The sequence below is a fragment of the Sinocyclocheilus grahami genome, unplaced genomic scaffold (genome assembly GCF_001515645.1).
Source record: "Sinocyclocheilus grahami isolate Dianchi unplaced genomic scaffold, SAMN03320097.WGS_v1.1 scaffold257.1, whole genome shotgun sequence".
Classification (NCBI taxonomy): domain Eukaryota; kingdom Metazoa; phylum Chordata; class Actinopteri; order Cypriniformes; family Cyprinidae; genus Sinocyclocheilus; species Sinocyclocheilus grahami.
Genome location: NW_015505436.1, coordinates 2,310,669 through 2,333,709, shown reverse-complemented (window position 1 = coordinate 2,333,709; position 23,041 = coordinate 2,310,669). Strand labels below are relative to the sequence as shown.

General features: G+C 36.4%; 2 protein-coding genes across 2 annotated transcripts in view; both read left to right on the top strand.

Annotated features, from left to right (window-relative positions):
• roraa (RAR-related orphan receptor A, paralog a) overlaps window positions 1-7,742 on the top strand; it is a 65,773-nt gene extending 58,031 nt beyond the window's left edge. The window contains exons 7-10 of the mRNA XM_016290300.1: window positions 2,314-2,421; window positions 4,816-4,926; window positions 5,070-5,182; window positions 6,045-7,742. Coding sequence (XP_016145786.1) covers window positions 2,314-2,421; window positions 4,816-4,926; window positions 5,070-5,182; window positions 6,045-6,209 — 497 coding nt within the window. The 3' untranslated portion in view covers window positions 6,210-7,742. The remainder of the gene's footprint in view (window positions 1-2,313; window positions 2,422-4,815; window positions 4,927-5,069; window positions 5,183-6,044) is intronic.
• An 8,014-nt stretch (window positions 7,743-15,756) lies between these two features.
• LOC107598900 (little elongation complex subunit 2-like) overlaps window positions 15,757-23,041 on the top strand; it is an 8,482-nt gene continuing 1,197 nt past the window's right edge. The window contains exons 1-9 of the mRNA XM_016290338.1: window positions 15,757-15,886; window positions 16,026-16,127; window positions 17,594-17,879; window positions 17,991-18,110; window positions 18,753-18,887; window positions 18,979-19,095; window positions 19,782-19,938; window positions 20,033-20,217; window positions 21,163-22,021. Coding sequence (XP_016145824.1) covers window positions 15,873-15,886; window positions 16,026-16,127; window positions 17,594-17,879; window positions 17,991-18,110; window positions 18,753-18,887; window positions 18,979-19,095; window positions 19,782-19,938; window positions 20,033-20,217; window positions 21,163-22,021 — 1,975 coding nt within the window. The 5' untranslated portion in view covers window positions 15,757-15,872. The remainder of the gene's footprint in view (window positions 15,887-16,025; window positions 16,128-17,593; window positions 17,880-17,990; window positions 18,111-18,752; window positions 18,888-18,978; window positions 19,096-19,781; window positions 19,939-20,032; window positions 20,218-21,162; window positions 22,022-23,041) is intronic.

Here is a 23,041-nt window from a genome sequence, read left to right as displayed (position 1 = left end):
GTAAATTAAAGTAGTTAAGCTACATTCAAGCTACCCTTTTGAAAAAGTAGCTAGCTACACTACAAGTTAGTCAAAAAGTAGCTAGCTACATTGAAACTACTTAATTTTTTATTATTATTATTCTTTTTTTTTTTTTTTACAATTAACATTACAAATAACTAAATAATTATTAATGAAGAATTATAATGAAGTCATAAGTAAAATATAATGAAGTTATAAGTAAAATATTTAGGGTTTAAAACAACATACTGTAACGCAATCATGATTTCAAAGAGTAGGGTGAATTCAGGTTGATTGGGACAATTTTCCAAGCCATTTCAAAGACAAAGTGTCCCAATCATTTGATTTTGTAAACTATTCGATACACACAATAATAAAATACTGTATAGTTAAATAGTTATTTTAGTTATATTAGTATATTGCTACAAACGTAACACCAATGTAAGAACAAAATGTATGCAACTTAAAATGGATACAGAGGAGTCATAAAATAAGCAAAACTCACAGCACATGCGGTATTTACTGACTGTGAATGGAGACGTCAATCATCAGCTGCGCGTGAACACTGCACTTTGCGTGAATCCCGCCACAACCATCCTTTGCCAAATGATAAGCACACTACTATATCGCGATTTTATTTTCTGTTCGATTAGTGTTCATTACAAAACTGGGGGGACAGATTATATTATGACCATTCATCATTGTAAAATAGACATTTGATCTAGAGTGCAATAAAGAAGAAAAATTAATTAGTTTAAAAAGGCTATTATTCACCTCCTGTATGTGCTTTAAGTCTTCGACGTAGACCGCATTTTAATTTTTCTTTTGCGTAAATTACAGTTGATTCATGTGAAATATCCACTCCTGTACATCCTTTGCAATAGACGATCTTTTGTCGGTGGACAGACTGTAAAGCCGCACGATGCGTGATATCAGAACAGATGGCGGTAATTAACAAATTTAGTTTGTGTTCTAGTCAGAAGAAGATGCTGTGTTGCTTCAATGCATTACAGGCTCGTGACCCGTCAGAACGCAAAACGGAATGTAGCGTTTGGTTGCGCTACACCGCTACTTGCTGGGAAAAGTAGTTAGCTTCAGGAAAAGCTACACTGTTTTAAAAGTAGCATCGCTACTGTAAAATGTAGTTAAGCTAGTAGCGTCGCTACTTGTAGCTAGCTACTCCCCAACACTACTGTGCGTTCACACCGCCGCCGTCGAGAGCGTCAAAGTGGCCGGAAGTCATTCATTTTCAATGTAAGCCGGCGTCGAGCAGCGGCGCGGCGCGACTTGGATGTTGAAGGCGTCGAGGAGAGTTGAAATCAGGTCAACTTTATGGTAATGAGCTATGACACGGTTCGGCGGCATCTGGCGGCAACCAATCGGAACGTAGAAGTCCACCGCTTGAGAGGATTCCAGAGAAGTCCTGCAAACTTTGGTTCCGACCACATTAGTTCCCAAGCAAAATGGAGGAGAGGTTGATTATTGCTGTGGCGGGTTTCCCAATAATCTATGACGTGTCCCTGTTTGCATACAGAGACATAAATAAATAAAAAAATGATGCGTGGACCAAGGTGTCTGAGAATGTTGGTGTTCATGGTGAGTTGCTGATGTGCATTAACGTTATAGTAATAATAATCTAATGACATAATAAATAATAGTATAATAGTCCCAGTTCACTTTTAAACATTTAAATCAATTTTCCTGATTATATTTACATTAAGTAATGTTTATACCTGATTATACTTAAGTAACATTTTCAATGCAGGACTTTTACTTGTATCAGAGTATTTTTACAGTGTGGTATTAGTGCTTTATACATTATGAGGTAAAGGATCTTAATACTTCGTCCACAACAATATTTAATGAGGTTAACTTATAACTTTACCCTCCTTGTGGTCAGTCTGCACAAGATCAACAAGCTTGTTTGCTTTGCGTCCCCTTTAAATACAAGATAAGCATTCGATCTACGTCAGAGCGTTCATAAATCTTTCTACAGCGTTGTTGGCAGCGCAGCGCGGCCAGAGCGATTTTTGATGCTCTCAACGGCGGCGGTGTGAACCCACAGTTACTGAGCAAGATTCTCATCAAATTGTTGTTCCACCATCACAATAATCGACCTGAATGAGGAAACTTGTTGTAGAAGAAGACAGTTTACACGAATTCTTGCTATTGCACCCCTTGTGTCAGTGCTGAGAATGCAACATGCATAAACTCTGAGAAATGCAGATAAAAGCATTTGCCTTTACATATTCCTCCAGAGTTTCTGTTTTGGATTATAAATTCACATTTTGTTTCTTTCTCATCTATGCGTAGGCTCTTTGGAGGTGGTGTTCGTCAGAATGTGCCGTGCCTTCGACCCTCAGAACAACACAGTCTATTTCGACGGAAAGTATGCCGGGCATGATGTCTTTAAGTCATTAGGTGAGTTACGAAACCCGATTGGACTTGGTATGTGAAGTGGAAATTCTGTGTTTGGAATATTACATGTGAGTGTTTTGCTTATTTGTGTCCTTTTTGTTCGAAATTACATTCACACATGCAAATGTGGGCAGAACCCAACCAATTTGCCTAACTGCAAGCAACGTCAAAATTGTTTTGTACACACACCTGTGTGCAGGATCCAAAATCTGCCACCGCAAATAAATAAAACGATATTATTTAAAACATTATAATAATTATTTCGATATAATTACTTTTGTAAATAATTAGACACTTAACCAATTAACTATATTTTGTATAGCATTTAAATAAATATTATAAATACAAAGACGTAATATGAATGCATGAAAAGCATTTTTTTAATTAAATAAAATTGCAATTTTACCCACATCTGGCACTCCAAAAGTGCTAATTTTGAACCCTGTGTGTACTCAAGCAAATAAAGCCCACCAGGTTGGCACCAGCTTCTCATATCCGCCACACCTGGAGTTAAACTTTCCTCGCTGAGGATGCTGCTCAGGGTTGCAGTAGCGCGGCTGTAGCTGCTGCGTATAGTGGGTGTCTGGAACTGCATAAGCAAGATTGAGTGTCTACCAGGAGTGTTTTATCAAACCCGCCATCCACGCGTAGCCGTAGCCTGGGAGTAGAATTTTTCAAGAGTAAGCAAATAGCATTTATGTTTGAATGCCGTGACATTAGTGAAATCTCTTCTCTGTCATTATGCACTCACATTGGAAACCTTTTGGGACTGAAAGCTGTCCAAATGCCAAAACAAACACAAATAGGAGAAATCTAGACATAAAGATGTCAGCCTGCAAGACAACATTCAGTCATATCTCACATGGACGTCCTCAGCATTATAACGACCGCAATATCTTATTCCTGTCGTATCTGTAGCGCATTTAATAAGACTGCATGTGTTTGCCAAGCTTAAACCAGTAGCTCTGAAACTGGTATGAAAACTGAAACTGTGGTGTAGTGCCCCCAGGTGGTACTCAACACACTGGATGTTTTATTTAAATTATTTGTCATTTTTCAATGTTTAATTTCCAATATCTGATTTATTTATGAGTCTGATATATATTTGTGCATCTAAAACTCACATTATTACTTAATAGGCACTGTGTTCAACAATGTTTTCGAGCTGCAATCGATATAAAAGGCGAAATATGATTCTAAACGGACAGGAAAATCATCTAAAGTATATTTATTATTTATGTGTTTGATGCAGAATGCAACATTTGCATATTAATTCATGCAAATACAGTGCAATATGGAAATGTGTGAACAGTTGGTATTCAACACAACATTATATAAATAATTTGCCATTTTTAATGCCTAATTTCTACGATCTACAAGTCTAATATAGATTCATGTGTCTAAGACTACTAATGTTAAAAAAAACGTAACTTTTTTTTTTCAAGCTGCAATAAAAGGCAATATATAATTTTATTTGACCTTAAAGTCAATTTGCAAAAAGCTTTTTTGAATTTACTCAAATGCTTGAAATACTAGAAATGCTATTTATTTTATTTTTTAGTTAATATATATATATATATATATATATATATATATATATATATATTTTGTCTTTTTTATTTCTTTTTAATGCTTAATTTCTAGTATCAGCATTATTTACATTATATAATATAGATTTGTGCAGACCAACAATATCACTTAATGAATTTTATATTAAATAGTTTTTTTCAAGTTTTCTAGCTATGATTGATTGAAAAAGCCAGATTTAATTTTATTTGACTCAAGTCAACTTATTTATTATTTCTTAAGATATTAAAATATTTAATGTAATGTTAAAAATATGTACTATTCATGTGTTTGAACTGGACTGCAATTTTTTATATTCATGCAAATACAGCACAATCCTTTCTAAATGTTACTACGGTGAAGTTTTTTGTGTTTAGATTCAGTACGATCTTTCCACATTTGAAAATACTGGAACGTTGCTATAGTCCTATTGCTTGCTTTCGAAGTGAAAGACAAAATGGGAGGGAACATTGTTGTGTCTTGGTGCTTGGCTTGGAAAGTTTGAGAACTGCTGCTGTAGACTATCTCCCAGTGTTTGCGTGAGCTCCGAGTCATGGGTTTTATTCAGTGTTGTTAGTGACCCCCAGTCATGTTTATGTAACCCCTCTCATTCGCCAAAGCATGATTACCCTGGAGGGGAAAAAAATGTGGTGGGAAAAATCATTCTGTAATGCTGAAGGATTGTATTGTTTTTACCTCTGCACCACCCCGACATCTCATGCTAAAAGATCAAGTGTCTACTCGACGCTGGCTACTGCTCCGTCTCAGCCGCCTGTGACTCTCTCTTTTTTTTCATCGACTTCTTCTTCCTCTCTGTCTCCACGGTGACAGGTTGCGACGACTTGATCAGCTCTGTCTTCGAGTTTGGGAAAAGCTTGTGTTCTATGCACCTCTCTGAAGACGAGATCGCCCTGTTCTCCGCCTTCGTGTTGATGTCTGCAGGTGAGCCTGGCTCTGTGTTAAAGCATACCCATAAATTACCCACAATCCCTTGTTTACCATCAAAACGATCTGTGGTGTTGGGACAGCTCAGATTGTATATGTGAAAGTGTCTCATCCTCGTGCCCGTGTGTGTGTGTGTTTAGATCGATCCTGGCTCCAGGAGAAGGTGAAGGTGGAGAAACTCCAGCAGAAGATCCAGCTGGCCCTCCAACATGTTCTACAGAAGAACCACAGAGAGGACGGCATACTGACAAAGGTACTGGACACATAAGGAACAGGATATGATGAATGATTAATAATTAAATTAGTGTTGTTTTAGCATTATTTATATTCTGTTGATATTTTTAATTACTGTCGCTTGTATTTTTATATATCCGGGTTTCTTTTTAATTTTAGTTTTTGCTATGCTTTTGTCATATTTATTTATATTTATTTTATTTTTTTTCTATTTAGCTTTATTTTATTTTTATTCAATTTTAGTTTTAGTAATTTTAATATTTAAACTTAAACGTATTTATTTCCGTTACTTGCCAGGTCATCATTTTTATTTTTTGTTTAAGTTTTTTATCTAATATTTTTATTTACTGCATATTTATATAAATGTTTTTTTTTTTTATTTGATTTCAATCACTGAAAACAATTGTCAATAGTTTTAGTTAACAATAACCACACTGAATTAAATCATTTTCAACTGGTCATTAGAAAGCAAATTGAAATAATAATAATATTCAATTTGCTAAATAATATTGTGGTAAACAAATTTGACAGTTGTGAAATTACGCTTTGGGGAAAAAAAGCGTAAATACTTTTTTTTTTCTTGTAAATTTTCTGCAGACCCCTTGTTTAAATCATTTGCATTATTGGACCAGGGACATTTATTAAGAAAGCAAATAGGGTCAATTTGAATTTCATGTATGACTTCATCCACAAAGCTGTATTTGGTCTGGCGGCCGAAAGATTAGCTAATGTCATGTAAAAAACCTGGGACCATCTGTGTTGTGTCTGCGGATTAGAGGGTCTGCCTTTTGCCTTTTGACCCAGTACCACAGGGTCCTTTCCACCAAATTAAAATCTCTCTCTCTCTCTCTCTCTCTCTCTCTCTCTATCTCTTTCTGCAGTTGATATGCAAAGTCTCAACGCTGCGAGCCCTGTGCAGCCGGCATACGGAAAAGCTGACGGCGTTCAAAGCAATATACCCAGACATTGTCCGCGCCCACTTCCCCCCCTTGTACAAGGAGTTGTTTGGATCAGACTTTGAGCAGTCCATGCCCGTTGATGGGTAGCGCTTCCCCGCGCCCACCCCACCCGGGGGAATTCACACCGTGGGGATTGTCAAGCATAAATCTGAGACACTTTAGCAGTGCCCTGCACATACACACACCTGGACGGACGACACACTGCACATACACTTTCCCCTTTTTTTCGTTGTGATTATTTTTGTGGGGGAGGAGGTAATGGACTGGGTTTGACTCTAGCGGTTTATTTTTGGGGTTTGTTCCCTCCTTTTACTGACACAGGTGGGATTCGGAGCCCAGGGGGAGAGGATGAGAAGATGAAGACACTTGTTTTTCCCGAACGCTCCCTCGCTCTCTTTCTCTCTCTGGCTGAACCTGAAGAGTCCACGCGTTCGTTTTCGCGAACGGTCCCATGGCGATTTGTCACGATCAGCATAAATTGTTTTGACTCGTTTCCAAAACGGAAAAACTATTCCCAGAGAGCATTCGCCTGGAATCCAGCAGAAGAGGAACATATAAGCCCTTTTCAAGCCAAGTACATGAAATAAAAAGTTGCGATCAAAAAGTCGATTATCCGAACTGTTCCAGCAGTTGTTGTAGCACCAAAAAAAGTCTACGTAGAAAAATACGTGGTTAGTTTCTTCCTCCCTGTGCACTTGGATTTTTTTTTTTTGTTCCTTTTTTGGGATGTCAAACCAGCACCGAACGAAGAAGAATACAAAGTGAGAGAAAAAGAGAGATACGGAGAAGGAGTGTGATGTGGAGTCAACATAAAACAGAACCTTTCTTCGGAGAATCGAGAAAAAAAAGAAGGAACAACGTAGAATTCTGGTAATTCTAGTCACGATTGCTTTTAGCCGTCAGAGACTCCATCTACCATAGTTGCTTAGTGATATCGTTTAAGGCCATCTGCTATTAAGTCCCTCTCCGGAATGGTGTTAACGTAACGTAACGGTCTGACCACCAACATCGATGCAATGCAAGGGTCCATTGTTACAGGGTATACGATCATAAGTACAAACTATACGGAAAAAAAAAAATAATAATGTCTATAGAATCTATTTTAAATAACATGTATGATATTAGTAGCTAGACTATTCTTAATTGTGAAAAATTGATAAGGCACTTTTATTTGCACCTTTCTTTAATTTAAGACTTGTATATTTACCTAGTGATGTGTTGCATGTATAAATACCACGGTTATGGAGAACGAGTGCCGGAAACCCTAACGCTGCTGAGGGTGGGTGCGTGTTTGCGTGCGTGTTTGTGTATTTATTTGTGCGAGGCGGAGGTTGGTGCTGGGTAAAGGCGGATCACGTAATCTAGGGGGGGTTTGTAGCAAACACTCATTGTCTGCCACCATTATGAAAACCTAAGCACACCGGGTCTAAAGGGCTGTTGAATGCAAACGGGCCCTTTTCCACACACGTCACATGCTGTTTAATGGTTCCATCTAGTGGTGGTGCGCCACATGAACGTGTGGAGGAAGCAGATCTGGTTTCTGAACGGCTGATCTTCCTTAAACTGACTCTCGTGAGGGTCTTTGCCCAGCAACAATGCTCGTTGGGAACGTAAGAGTGGGGGGAAAAAAGACGAAAAGAGAAATATTCAAAGCCTTGTCTGGTTGAAATCCTCTATTTTTGTAACATTGTACAGTGCTTATGAAGTCTATGAAAGAAAAGGGGAAAGAACGAAGGATGATATAGCACTTAATCCTGCAATAATTAGAATCTGTGTGTTTTTTATGAATTTTCTCTTTCAAAGAACAAGACAATGGTAGTAATAGTGCTATTTTTTGGAATACCTAACTGTTGTGTGTTGCGCGTGTTTGTACGTCTCTTGAATGTGCCATAGTGGTCTTTCCTGCTTTTTTGAGTCTGAAAAAAAATTGTTGTATTGTAACATTCCAGTAAAACTATGTTGTGGCGTTTAGAAAATCCCAATAGAATCCAGGAAAAAACTTCACAGATCACATCTATGGCCTGCTAACTGACATTTTGAGAAACTTTGAGTAGATCTTGGTAGCTACATGTAATTTTTTTCCCCATGACACCAAGTATTTTCCTCAGGGAAGAGTCTGTCTAACTCAATTCTGAAGCCGGTAGCTTAAACACGTTAGTCAGCTCTATGTTGCATCTAGAACTCAATAATTTGATCTTGATGGCATGTTCAGTACAGATAAATACTGTAGCGTTTTTATCATAATTATGTGTCAGTAACTACTGTTCACAAAATATGAGTTTGTGCAATGCATCCCCAAGAAGTCCTGCTTATTACAATACATCAATCTGTAATTGACAATCCAGGTTCGTGTTTAGTTCTTTATACAGTAAATCAGCAGTTTGTGTACTACAAGGCTCAGGGAGAGTAATATTGAATAATAATTGAGCAGGGATACTAAAATCAGTTCTAAATCCTATTGAGCTGCCTTCTTAGACAGCATTTTAGCAGTCTCAAAAGACTGAAAAGTAAAAGTTTTAGCCAAATTTTAAGGCAATCCCAGAATGTACTACAACAAAATCTGTAAAAATCTTTCAGCATGGTGTAGGAGTCGAAGATTTAAACATATTTCATTCAATACTGAAAATAATTAATATATAATAGTTAAATCTTATTTAAAAAAAAGGTAATATTTACCCAAAATTTATGGGCGAAGTATTGTGCTTTTAGCATAGCAACATGCTAACATAAAACTCCATTGGAATCGATTGCAACAGAGACAACCCATGTGTTACTCATAAGGAAAGCTATTTATGTGACATACAGAATTGTTGTCTATGTAGATTGATCCAAATCAGTCACTTAGAAGGTTCTATTTTGGAGGAAGTAGACAGCAGACAGGAAGGCAGCTCACTAGGAACAGAATTGAACCCAAAACAACCTGGTAATGATGTTAAAATACAAATGGGAACAAACACTCATTTGTTACTGTAGTTCATTTTTTAAACCTCATTTTTCATCTTTCACAATCTACAGGCTCATGTCATACCATGTTATTCACTAGCATGATTGCTGTCAAGTCAAAAGAAGATGGCAGTACATCATAAACAATGCAAGACGTGTCATTTCATTCATTCGCCCCCCGTAGGCTACTGGCTTTATCAAATCACCCAGCGAGCTCCAAGATCAACTTCCCGAAAATCCAACAAAGCAAGATAACAACCTCAAGCGTGCTACGCTAATTCCCAGCTTTGTTTTTCTCTGGATGGGGATTTGTTCTAATCGTCACTCATAATTGTTTGAGTCTGTGTGCCAAATACCTCTTCACGATTTTCTCCACCTTCAGACGTCCGCGCGGGCGAATTGTTGCGCGTGACAAATACGGGTTTCTACAGGGTAACCACTGCTGTGGAGTCCCCTTGATGAACAAGCTTTGCTGTTTCCTGTCCAATTATCCTCAAGTCAGTTCTAACACCATAAAAGCTGTAGTAAAGTCACGTTTTACCACTTTTTGCATGTCGTATTTTGTCAGTGTAGTTTGTATTAGACTTTTAAAGCAATATGCTATGGGATAGAACTTTGGGACAAATTTATTTTTTCTAATACAAGCAAAGGTACGTAAACACCTCTGGATCTGTGGTATTTTAGACGTGTGGTATCTTATCGGTGGAAGATCCATACATTTTCCCCTTGTAAATTGTTTAACGAAATCCTTTTCCAAATGTGGTTATCCTTTGTCTACGTGAGAAGCAATATACATCCGAATGTGGATGCGAGAGCGTGTACAAGCAGAAATGTGTATGTTTGTGCTATTTGTAATGTTTGCTTAAGGTCAAACCCCCAGACAAGGCTTTAAAAGATCAGACGCAGCAGGGTGAGATGGTGAATTGTATGTAGGATCTTACGTTTTTTTTCCCAGGATTTAAAATGTTTAACGTAGCACTGAGCTTGAATCCTTTGATGAGGCTGAACAAGCATGACACACTGCACCTCGACGTTAATTTCGATTAGAGTTATGCAAACGCAACAAGGCCTATGCACTCACGTTCGAACGAAAGGCACATTTACAGATTTTTTTTTTTGCAATTCCGATCAACGAATTTAACGTGTCATGCTCGCGACAGCATTCGAGCTGAAGGTTGAAGTGTTACTAAGAATTACGCCAATCGTTTTCCTTGCATTTTCTTTCCAAAAGCACAGCTGACGCGTTATTAAAAGTGAACTATGTTTAGATAATAGACAAAAAGAAAACTCTTTAGCCATAATCGAATGTCAAGCAATAATATATGGTATATTATGATTCATTTTGTGCATAGGCTTTGAACATCTGCATGTAAATACATTTTCTTATTTATCGCGTTGAATTTTTTTTTTGCTTTGGGTTTTTTTCGCTCTCTGATTGTCATTTTTTTGTTTATTATTATTTGTATATTGACTAGAGTTCTGTTCCCGGGTGGAGAACTACGAACGTCAAATGGCCTGTAAACTGTACAGCTACGTTTCCCTGTCCTTCTTTCGGCTTTTAATTCACAATATTTAATGTTCTATCGATCACATGTATAAAAGTAACTTTGTAACTTCTGTCTGTATAGGTAAGAAGAAAATACTTCTATTAAGACCTGCTCAGTGCAAATATTTATCGGTTTTATCAGACACATCATGCTGTACAATATCTCTGTTTTGAGTATACTTCTCTCTTTTAGACTTAGTTCGATTAGCGGTAGGGTGTGCGGACATAAAATTTTGTGTTATACTGACGTGTGGTGCTAGGTAAGTTACTTTGTGAACAAAAATTATGGATTCATAGACTAGGCCACCCTCTTAGTCCATTCATTTCACTGAGTATTGATGCATTATTGATATTAGGACTCAATAAAATAATAATTATAATTATAATGATAATAACGATAACAATAAAGATAATGATAGTGGTAAATTTACTTTCGAGTACCCAGCAAGTACCTGTATCAGTGTGCTAGTCTTGGGACGCGGCTTGTTTCCTTCCCACTTTTAAGATTATTAGCAAGTATCGGCTAAGTAAATCTCTATTAAACGTCGCAATTTTGAATTTTTCGCAACAATGATGATTGTTCATGCTTAAAAAAAAAATTTGAAAAAAAGCAGCAGTATTGTGTTTCTTTTTGATTGTTTTGAAACTGTAGCTGGAGGTGTTTCTAATCCAGTGCTTATTTTCTGTATTGGGCGCTGGAAGGACTTTAAACACGCGAAAAAGTACCGGATTGTCTGCCGCTTTTTGGCTCCCTCCATTTTTTGTCGATTCTACCCTCTGTTTTTTTTAAAACACGCTTTGTAAACATTAATTTTTTCCCCCGCTCACTTACACTTACATACATACACACACAATGGTTAAGTGTTATAAATTGTACAGGACAAAGGCGGTTGTACGAAGTTTTGTGCGAAGTTTCCTGTTTTTATCTTTGTAGCAAGGCAGAATCTACTTGCAATAATACATAGCAAACTACACTGAGTGCCTCTCAGTGGTACAGGATGCAGAAACTCTATTCGTCCATTTAGTTTTCACGTACTCAAATGACTGTGTTTGCACACGTAGGTGAATTCTGTCTTGTGTTACCGACTTTTCTTTTCATCTGCCGTCTTTTTGTATGTAAATGAGGCATTTCATGTTTGTTTATAGCCATGGAAACGGCATTTTCTTGTCTCTGTGATGTCCTGTATTTTCTGAGATTCTCAGACGCTACTTTTTCTTTTCCCCCGAACAACTTCACGTGGTTATGGGACATTGCATCCAGTCAGTTGCACCCTGGCTGGATGTTAAACGCGAACCCCGTTTGGATATTTGCAGAGACAAACTGGCAGACAATAGACAATCCACTCCCTGTGTTCTCCCTGTTGTTTCCTGCCAATTAGGTTTTAAGTTGACGTTTATGAAACAAAATGACTAATGCAATGTATTTTAAGTGTTCATATGTGTATGTTAAATGATGCATACTACACTTCTATTTCTTGTTGAGCTGAAGGGGAGGGCACAAGGGCTGGGGCAAGACGGGTTGGATTTTGCTCCTACTTTCCTACAGGGGGGAAAAAAGCAGAGAACGGTTTGCGGTTGTCACATATTTTTATGTCACATGTTTGCTACTGATCTTAAAATGGGGATAGTCGATCATGTACCTTTTTATTCAGCTCTTTGGAACTCTCTTTAGGAGATAGTCTCTTCTCAATAGTGGTTTTGCTCCTTCTGTTTGTCTGATTCTTAAATATGGAAATAAGTATTTTGATTCATTTTGTAAATACTGCTGTAAAGAAAAATAAGAAATTTAATGTTGTCTTTTAAATACTTTTCATTCTAATATGAATGTTGTTATATTGTACTTAGAAACTGTACCTTTAATATTACCTTTATTAAAAGTGCATTGGACACATCGATTTTAGATGTGCTTTATGTGCTGTTATCCCATAATAAAATTTACCGCTTGTAATGGGCTCTTATTCAATGTGTGTCATACTTCTTTATTTAGTTCATATGGTTGAAGTTCCGCACAACCTTCAGAGAAATTTAAAAAGAGTGGAAAAACAGAACAACATGTTATATTTTATATAGTTGAATCATTTTTGTAAAGCATGCATGGAATATTTCAATCTCAGTCAACAAGAAATAACAACAAAAATATGAAAATGTAGCCTACTAGAAATACAGGTTCAGACTTACGTTTTTTCAAAGAAGAGGCAAACTAGACATTAAAAGGTTTCAATATATAGAACATTTGAGATAGAATATGAGTATGGGCTCAAATAGTTTGAAGTGGCTTGCACAGTTTGGCAACATTAACTTGGAATCAACAGTCACAATAAAAGTCTGTGCGATTTCCAAAGATTAATTAAACATGTCAGATGACAGCCTATAAAAAATAACCATGATTTTATTATGGTAGAAGTAGTAACCATGTTGTTGTTTTGTGTGTGTGTGTGTGTGTGTGTGTATTGACTAGGCTACTACATGGTTAAACTAGTGTAGCAAAACCTTTGTGGTTACCATGGTTTTTGTAGCAAAATTACTATGGTTAATTTTCGTAATTTTTCTCTAAAATACCATACCATGGCTATTATTTAGTACATTAGGGAACAAACCTAATAAGTTCATGTGAAATCTTCGAACAGTAGGCCTACAGGAGGCTTTCAGAATCTTTTAATTTGTATAAAATGTAAAGGACTGAATACGGTCAGTTTAAAAGTCAAGTGTCGCACCAAACACATTTAATTGAAAGATCAAGTAAAATAGATAAATAAATAAAACATATCTACATTTAATACTTACTTGTATTTACGTATTATAGGTAAATTAAACCCATTCTAACTTTTGAAAATGTTCATTAAAGTATGACGCAAAACTTAGTAAATCCAACTATTTAGTGATATTTTCAGCATGTCCCGACAAAACCCTATACCACTGGAAATACTTTTTTTTTTATTGTCACAAATGTATTATACCAATAACAGCATAATAATTAAAGGGGTCATATGATGTTGCTAAAAAGAACATTATTTTGTGTATTTGGTGTAATGAAATGTGTTCATGTGGTTTAAGGTTAAAAAAACACATTATTTTCCACATACTGTACATTATTGTTTCTCCTCTATGGCCCGCCTTTCTGAAACGCGTCGATTTTTACAAAGCTCATCGGTCTGAAAAAGCGAGGTGTGCTGTGATTGGCCAGCTATCCAGTGCGTTATGATTGGCCGAATACCCCTCACCATATTGTGATGCCCTGTCAGGCCGGAGCGTTGCGTTGCGTTGCATCGCCCCGCGTAAACATAAATCCATGTCTGCATTTGTGATCGGAGAAATGACAAACAACAAGCCCTACTCTACACTGCCCAAAAACTCGCTTTAAATATATAAAATATAAAAACTCTTTAAAAATAAAAAACGTACTTACAGTCTTCCCAGGACCAGGAAACAGTCCTCCATAAAATGTGCTGCACACATCTGGATATTTGGGTTGAAAGCTCATCGGTCTGAAAAAGCGAGGTGTGCTGTGATTGGCCAGCTATCCAGTGCGTTATGATTGGCCGAATACCCCTCACCATACTGTGATGCCCTGTCAGGCCGGAGCGTTGCGTTGCATCGCCCGCGTAAACATAAAACCATGTCTGCATTTGTGATCGGAGAAATGACAAACAACAAGCCCTACTCTACACTGCCCAAAAACTCGCTTTAAATATATAAAATATAAAAACTCTTTAAAAATAAAAAACGTACTTACAGTCTTCCCAGGACCAGGAAACAGTCCTCCATAAAATGTGCTGCACACATCTGGATATTTGGGTTGAAGTGTTCTAGAATAGTGTTGTAAATACAACTTAACCACTGATTACACAGCGTCACATACGGTGGCCTAGAGTGAGCAGAGGCCGGGGGCTAGAGTGAGGAACGGCCGGAGGGCTAGAGTGAGCAGAGGCGGCGGGCTTGAGAACGTCGTGGGCGGCGGATTCGACGAAGGAGCGTCCGGAGGGCTTGTGACAACCACATGTGACGACCCCGGCCTGGACTCCTCTTTGTCCACGGTGAAAGCCGATCCGGCGATCCACAGCGCAAAGTTGTTGTATTTCCTCAGCAACCAGCACGGATCAGCTCCAGGCATGACGAAGCAGATATCGTCCTCTTTTGGAAGACCAAACAAAGTAGTTTTGCTTTCACAACGAAACACACAGCGCCTTCACGTAGAGCTGTAGTCAAGTCCAGCTTTGTCGAGTCCAAGACAGGTCCAAGACCAAGACTAGTCGAGACCGAGTCAAGACCGAGTCCAAAGAGGTTCGAGTCCAAGTCAAGTCCAAGTCCAAAAGTTTCGAGTCCAAGTCAAGACCGAGTCCAAATGAGAGAAAAAAAAGAATCGTCTTCAAGACCACATATACTTAACTATTGATAATGTATGTGATGCGAGAGACAGCATATCTCCTATTCTAAGAAAATCATTTTACATTATTATTTGTAATGATCAAAAAGCATGTGCAAAGTAACAACTCTGTAGGACTGGGGTCTCCTAACTAGATCCTGGAGGGCCAATGCCCTGCAGAGTTTGGCTCCAACTGGCCTCAACACACCTATCCTATTATAGCAGACATATCCACTGACTTGCATTGATTTTACCTTTCTAATAGTCCTGCACGATATGAGGAAATTCTGCTATGTGTGATAACAGTGGAGTACTTTACAATAAGGTGTCATTTGTTAACATTAGTTAATGTATTAACTAACATGAACAAACAATTAACAATATATTTATTACACTATTTATTTTTGTCTTTGAGACCGGACTCGAGTACTACAGCCCTACCTTCACGACATGGCGGCAACAACAATAATAATACAGCGAGAATAAAAGTTAACTTCTTTCTTTGCGTGAATTTTGGGCGGCGTTATGCAAATCTTCCCACATAGTGATGTAGACATGTGGGGGCGTGTTAATAGCCATTTTAGGTTGGCGTGGCTGACTCTTAACTTATATAAAGATTTGGATTTGAGACTTTAGTCTTTTCAACTTTACAGATCTTCTTTACGCACCAAGAGCTTGTAACACTCCAAAGAGAAAGGAAAAATTGAAATCGCATCATATGACCCCTTTAAGAAATATATTGCGAAAAATTTCAAACGTGTGATAGGAAGCGGAACCTTCGTGTCATGTTTTGGTTCTCCCCGGAAGATTAAACTATCGCATTCGCGCCGCACTGTCCTGAGAGTCTGTAGGATGATTTAACGATGTGAACTACATCTGCATCTAAAAACCTGCTGCAATGGAGATAAAATGGTAGGTGACAATATGATTCGCTAAATAAACACAGTTTCTTGATAAACTATGTAGACCGTGTCAGTGCTTGTTCTCAGTTGTATTGCCGCTAGTTAGTTGTATAAACTCAGTCAGCTTCAGTGTGCTGGTTTGTCCTCAGGAATGATGCTCCTGTCTCTGCTCCGCTGGTGTTCTCCAGAGATGTGTTTGACAAGTTCACTCTCGCGCCCAACGTCAAAGAACTGTTTGCTCTTTTACACAGGTAACGGTGACCTTAGGTGACTCTGGTCAAGTCTGTGTATTATATGCACTATAGTTCTTGATAACTGTTGTTAAACTGTGTTATTAATAGCGAGACCATACTAACCACATATAAAACGGCTCTTCATAAACATAATTAGATAGTGTACATATGGTTTACAACTATCAATGCTACAATATGGGAAAATAGTAGCCTAAATACTTGAATGTACAACATTTCTACCAAATTGCCATAGTTACTATAGTAAAATCATGGGTTATTACTGTAAGGGGTACTCTATAGATGTAGGGGGGAAAAGCTAATTTATATTTCAATTTCTCATTTGAATATAATAGCATTTAGTATCAGAATAAGTAAGTTGCTCAATTTTTACATAAATATTTTAGACACCAATATTTTCATATTTTATTTTCAGAAAAGTTATTTGAAACATTAAAATAGACAATTTACTTGCGTGAAATGTGTTTTTTATGTATATAAAATCACTTCTGTAAATGTAATTTATCTTACAACTATATATAATATTAATTATTAATAATATTTAATATATGCAATTTTTTTTTACATTTTGAGGGTATTTTGTGATACTGATCAATATGCTCCTCTAAATTATGCACCATTAGACACCAATATTTTGACATTTTATTTTCAGAAAAGTTATTTGAAACATTAAAATAGACAGTTTACTTGCATTGAATGTGTTTTTCGTGTATATAAAATCATTTCTGTAAATGTGATTTATCTTACGTCTATATATAATATTAATTATTAATAATAATATTTAATATATGCAATATTTTTTTTGTGATACTGATCAATATGCTCCTCTAAATTATGCACCATTTAGTTCTATAGGCTATATAATAATGAATTAAAAAAAATATATATATATATATATAAAAACATTTAATACTATTTACAACGGAGCCCTGAACATGACATGTGGACAAAAATGTATTTATCGTGGCTGCGAATTAAGAATTCGTTCTCTCAATTTATTATTTTGCTCTCTTGTTTTAGATAAATCATGGCCACGAGTTAATAATTTGTTCCCATGACTTATTAGTTCCCTTGTTTTATTAAATCGTTGCCATGTTGTACTAAGTTGTACCCTCATTTTAATGACTTAGTACAATAAGGCTACAATTTACTAAATCGAGAGAATGAATTCTTAATTTGTGGCCATGTTAAACTTTATTATTATTAATATTATTTATTTATTTTTTGCCTAGTTTACTATTATTATTACTACTACTACTAAAAAATGTGTTAATGCAGTGTTTAGGTTAAAAATAGACCAGATGAGCACTTTTTGAATCATATCCACAATTTCTTTTTCATGAAGTAAAAAAAATTACAATAAAAAATCATAAAGTAAATGTTACTGTCTAAAATAACAGAAGACTACAAGAGGGTTAAGTCATGATGTGATAGAGATGTATTATTTTTAATTATTTTCTTCAAAGCTCTAATAGAAAATCCGAGGAGACCGGTGAGAAAAAGCCAGACGGACCCTCAGCAGAAGCAAAGACTGTGAAGTGTGATGGAGGTTCAGATGTCAGTAACATCCTTGCATCAGATGAGCCCACGTCTGAATGCAAACCAACCGAAGCCAAACCTGTGAAGAGAACTGAGATCCCAGCGTTCCCTGAGCCTCTAGTGCCCTACCCTTGCTTCTCCACCCTCAGTATAAAGAATCGCAAGATGTATCTCAACATGCTCGCCCGCAAGAATTACTTCAAAGCTTCAAAGGTAGACCATCTCTCACCCTGATCGCCTGCCTTTAACAGTGAGGCAGTTTTGATTGAGCCACATGGATGCAAGGCTATTTTCATGTGGTTCATCTTGTTTCTCATTTCAAAGTGTTTGATGGAGCAGGTGAAGAACGAGGTGACAGAGTTTATGAAATACCTGCAAGATGTTTCTAGAGCATGTGCTGATGGGTACAACTATATGCCACCAGGCAGCAGCCGCTACACTGAGGTATTATTTATTTATTTATTTAGTTTACTATTCAAATGTCTACACAAAAATCATTGTGTTTAATTACATTCTTTATTTCATTTTAATTCAAATAATTAATAAAAATATATTTTTATAATAAAATACATTTGCACGTTATTCATTTAAAGGGATAGCTCACCCAAAAATGAAAATGTGATGTTTATCTGCTTACCCCCAGGGCATCCAAGATGTAGGTGACTTTGTTTCTTCAGTAGAACACAAACGAAGATTTTTAACTCAAACCGTTGCAGTCTGTCAGTCATATAATGGAAGTGAATGTGAATCACGGCTTTGAGAGTCAAAAAAACATACACAAACAAAACCAAATTAAACCCTTCGGCTCGTGACGATACATTAATGTGTAAAGACACGAAACGATCGGTCTGTACAAGAAACTGAACAGTATTTATATAGTTTTATACCTCTGATTCACCGCAATGTCCGAACTGTCCTGCTCTCAACAGCAGGTGCGTGACGCGTCGTCTTCTTTTTTTTAGCCGGCGCATGACGCGTCTTCTTCTTCTTGCTTTACGGTGGATCGCAGACTTATAAGTGCATTACCACATTTTCATTTTTGGGTGAATTATACCTTTAATTGACTGTGTGTGATTTTCCCAACAGCAATATTTTACAGCCTGTCTGGAGCATGTGAAGAGTTACCCACAGGTTTACAGCATTCAAGAGATTACTAGTCTGACCAGTGTAAAGTTTGTGGGTGAACTCTCTCTCAACTTTGAGAAACAGCTTCTTGCTTTGGTACTTTTCTTTTTCTTTTCTTTTTTTATGAACTTGAATGTGTGATATACTGTTGTTTGTTATATCTATCTCTACTGTATTTTCTCCTCAGGGTAAAATAGATATGCTAGACAAAAAAGTCATGGCAGAAAACACCCAACTTCCTGTAGACTATGAGACCGTGTCAAATGTGGTTCCTCCAGCTAAAAAAGCAACTTCAGTTCACACTGTAAGTAGCCTGTCTGTGATAGTGTGAGTATATGTGTGTGTGTGTATATATATATATATATATATATATAATATTTATTAGGGCTGTCAGTCGATTAAAATGTTTAATCTAATTAATTACGGGGTGCTGTGATTAATCTAATTAATCACAAACTAAATTTGGCTGTGAAAATACCCCCAAAAGATCATTTAAAGCTATTATTGTGTAAAATGTTTAGGCTACAATGGCCTTTTGAAAAAATAAATAACTTCCTCAGTTTTTTGTCCCTCCAATACAAATATCGAAACATCCTTCAATCAAGACATTTACTTCAGCTGCAAACTGAAGATGTGAAGTCTTATTTTCTGAGAAATTGAACAAAATTAAGTGAGCTTATGCTTAAAACAAGAGAAAAAAATTTCATTTTCTGTCTTAAAGGGTTAGTTTCATGAAAGCAAACAATTCTTTTTGTTAGATTCAACCATGTAATTTCTGTTTTATATAAGCAGTGTAGGTCTCTATCTTGTCAAATGTGGCCTTAACCACTAGAGGGCACTGTTGCATTTGGTTTGAATTACCACTCTTGACTATATTTGATTCTGATATATGTTGAATTGTATTCCCACACCTCATGAATTCATTTTGATGGACCTGTGGGAATCAAATATAGTACTTTAGTTAATCCTGGTGTCTCTTAATACCTGCAGGCCATCAGCAATGACAGTAATGCAGAAAAACTCAGCGCTACTTACGAGCCACAAGTGTGTTTATCTAAAGAGGCCTTCCTTCAGCTCCTGAATAACAGCTCTGAGCTCACAGAAGCTTGGGAGCTCCCCGTTTGGGTCAAAGTGAATCCCATGAATGGTGAAGAGTCACTTCCTGTTTTAAATGCTTCATTGTAGACCATACGATTGTAATCCAGTCAGTACTCTCACATGATGAATGTTGTGGTGTTCAGGCAGCAGTCAGAGTAAGACAGCATACATCGATCCTCCTCTGCTGAAGACGGAGCTGAGCTGGAGAGAGAGGAGTCTGCTGTTTCATCAAGAGAGCGTGACGCTGGCATTCAAGAAGACCGTGTCACGTCCTGTGTTTTTCCTCACTTCAGAAGAGCTGCCTGTTGAAATGCAGCCTCCTCCTGAGGTAAGATGTTTACCACGGTAAGACGAAACACCAGACAGTGAAATATATTGCAGATGAATTCTTGTTAATAAATGACTAATTAATCATTGGCTCTGTTTTTAAACCACTTTCATAAAGAATGGATTATTCTTTACTTGTAAGTAGTTTTGGATAAAAAAAAATAAAAAAAACCTTGCTAAATCAAAAACTGAAATTTTCCCTGCCAAAATTGTTTAGTAACTACAGCTAAAATATGTAATATATTTAATAATTAATATAGCAATAATAACTATTATATTATATTTTTATATTATTAAAATATTACAAATTGTCATTATATATATATATTAGTGTAATTATATGATTCTAATTCATATATCTGTTTATTATTTTATTATTAAGCAAACACTAGTGGTCAAAATTTTGGAATAAATGTATTGTTTTTGATTATGTTTTATGATTTCTGAAGCATCATGTGACACTGAAGACTGGAGTAAAGGCTGCTGAAAAATCTAATTTGAATCGGGAATAAATTACATTTTAAAATACAAGACTTCTTTTAAATTGTAATAACATTTTTATTTGTATTAGTCATCAAGTAAATGCAGGCTTGGTGAGCATAAGAGTCTTTTTCAAAAATGTTTAAAAACCCTTCATTATTCCAAAGGTTTGACCGGTAATGTATATATAAATTGATGAATGAATGAAAGAATGAATATTTTTGTGAAGAAAAAAAGGAATTATGGGTGTTTATTATATTATGTGTGCTTATTATATTTAATATTGTATTGTACTACTATATTATACAACTCTTTTATTTTATATATCTGTATATTATGTTATTATTCAGGAAAGTGTCTGCTAAATAAATACATGTAAGGTAAATCCAAATAACTATGAGCTATGTGAGAAATATTTAAAATAGAAACGTTGTAAATGTTATTTATTTAGCTTTACTCTGCCCAGGACAAGATCTCCAGGAGTATGGCTGCATTTGACGATGCTGGTATGGATTTTGGGACTGATCTAACAGACCTGGAGTCATTTGGGGAGTCCTACAAGCCCAGTAAGAAAGTGAAGGAACAGAACGAACCAAAAACAGCTTCTACAAATCCAACCGCAACTCCATCTCAACCTATCCAAAGCCTCAAGAAACCGACAGACTCTGTAGGTACAACAAAACGCACCTCAACATCTCAAGACGCTCCCAAAGAACCCTTTGAGTTGACCGTGGCTAAGGTCCAAGGAGAAACCGACACTTTGGCTGATGAGGGAGACGGTACGCTGAATAAATGTGCCATTTCAGTGAAGGAAAGTGTGAGTGAAGATGCAAAAGAGAAGATCGAAACGTCTTCAGCTCAGTGTCCTCCCACCGAGCGGCCCAGACATATGATGAAAGACAAGGATTTGGATTCTGATGAAGAACGACTAGTCATAGATGACATTTTCTCCCCACAGAGACCTCAGACCCAGGTGACAGCCACAGAGGTGTTCTCCCCACAAGCACCCGAGCCAGCCACGCCAGGCCCGGCAAACCCTTCGGGCAAAGGAACAAAGAAGGGCATCAAAAGACCCCGAATATCCGGCGAGTGCGATCAGCTCGGACAGATTTTGAAGATGCAGGACGCCATGCTGAAATCCACCCCCAGCAAGAACCAGGAGCCTGTGAAGAAGCCCCACGTCCCAGAAGACAAACCTCCAGAAGCTAAAGCCCACTCACTGGTCAAACAGTGTGTGACGTCGTATCTGGAGTCCAGAGCGGGACAGGAAGAGGACACCACACTGCCTGCTGATGTTCCTGTGCTGCTAGCCACTCAAAGAAAACGTTAGTGCTCAAAACACCCTCTCAGAGGCAAAAATCATGCTCCAATTATGTTTTTGTGAGGACGGATATTCAAACGTCTTTTTAAATGTGGCCCATATTGCTTTAAAACTAACCCATATCCATAAAACACTCTTCTAGAAATGACGAAGTGAAGGCATAATGGTAATACACCTGATGTGCGTTTGTCAAAATGAACATACAATTCTTTAAACATATTTGAGTAATTATTGTTTAAATAATTATTGAAATAAACCATATTTAATTAAGTGTAAATATGATTTAAATCTATCCAAATATTATTTAAATGTACAGCATTTAAATTTATGTGATTTTTATAATTGAAGTAAATACGTATTTTTTCTGAATTTTAACACGTAAATGTAACTTGACAAATTCAGTAACTGTAACAACTAAGTCAGGTCATTCACTTTGTATGATCATATTTAATTATCACTGAAGCACAAGAATTAAATATCACCAACATTATTGTGATGACGTTCTCCAAAAAGGGATAAGTTATTTAATGACTTATTATTATTATTATTATTGCTGTAGGTTTTAATTAATATATATGATGAATCACAATAATTGTATTATAACAAATAAAATATATTATTATATATTTTGTTTTTAAATGTTTTATTTTATTAATGTTTTAATATCGGAGGGTTAAATGTAATTAAGTATTAATTTTTACATATAAATATTAAATTAAATGTTATATATTTATTTTGGCAATAAAGATATGTAAATATATATATATAATTTTATTTATAATAATATTTTCATTTTAATATGTAATAAATGCAAGATATTTGTTGCAAGATAACATATGCAAGATTAAGTCCATTATTATTATTATTATTATGTATTTAAATAATTTCAAATATCAGGTTCAGTGTGTCAAATCAACATTTGATTTTTCTGTTCACACTTGCATTCAAAAAACAGATCTGTGTCACATGTAAGAGGGGGAAGAATCTGAAAATACTTGCATTTACTAATAATATTATGATCTTA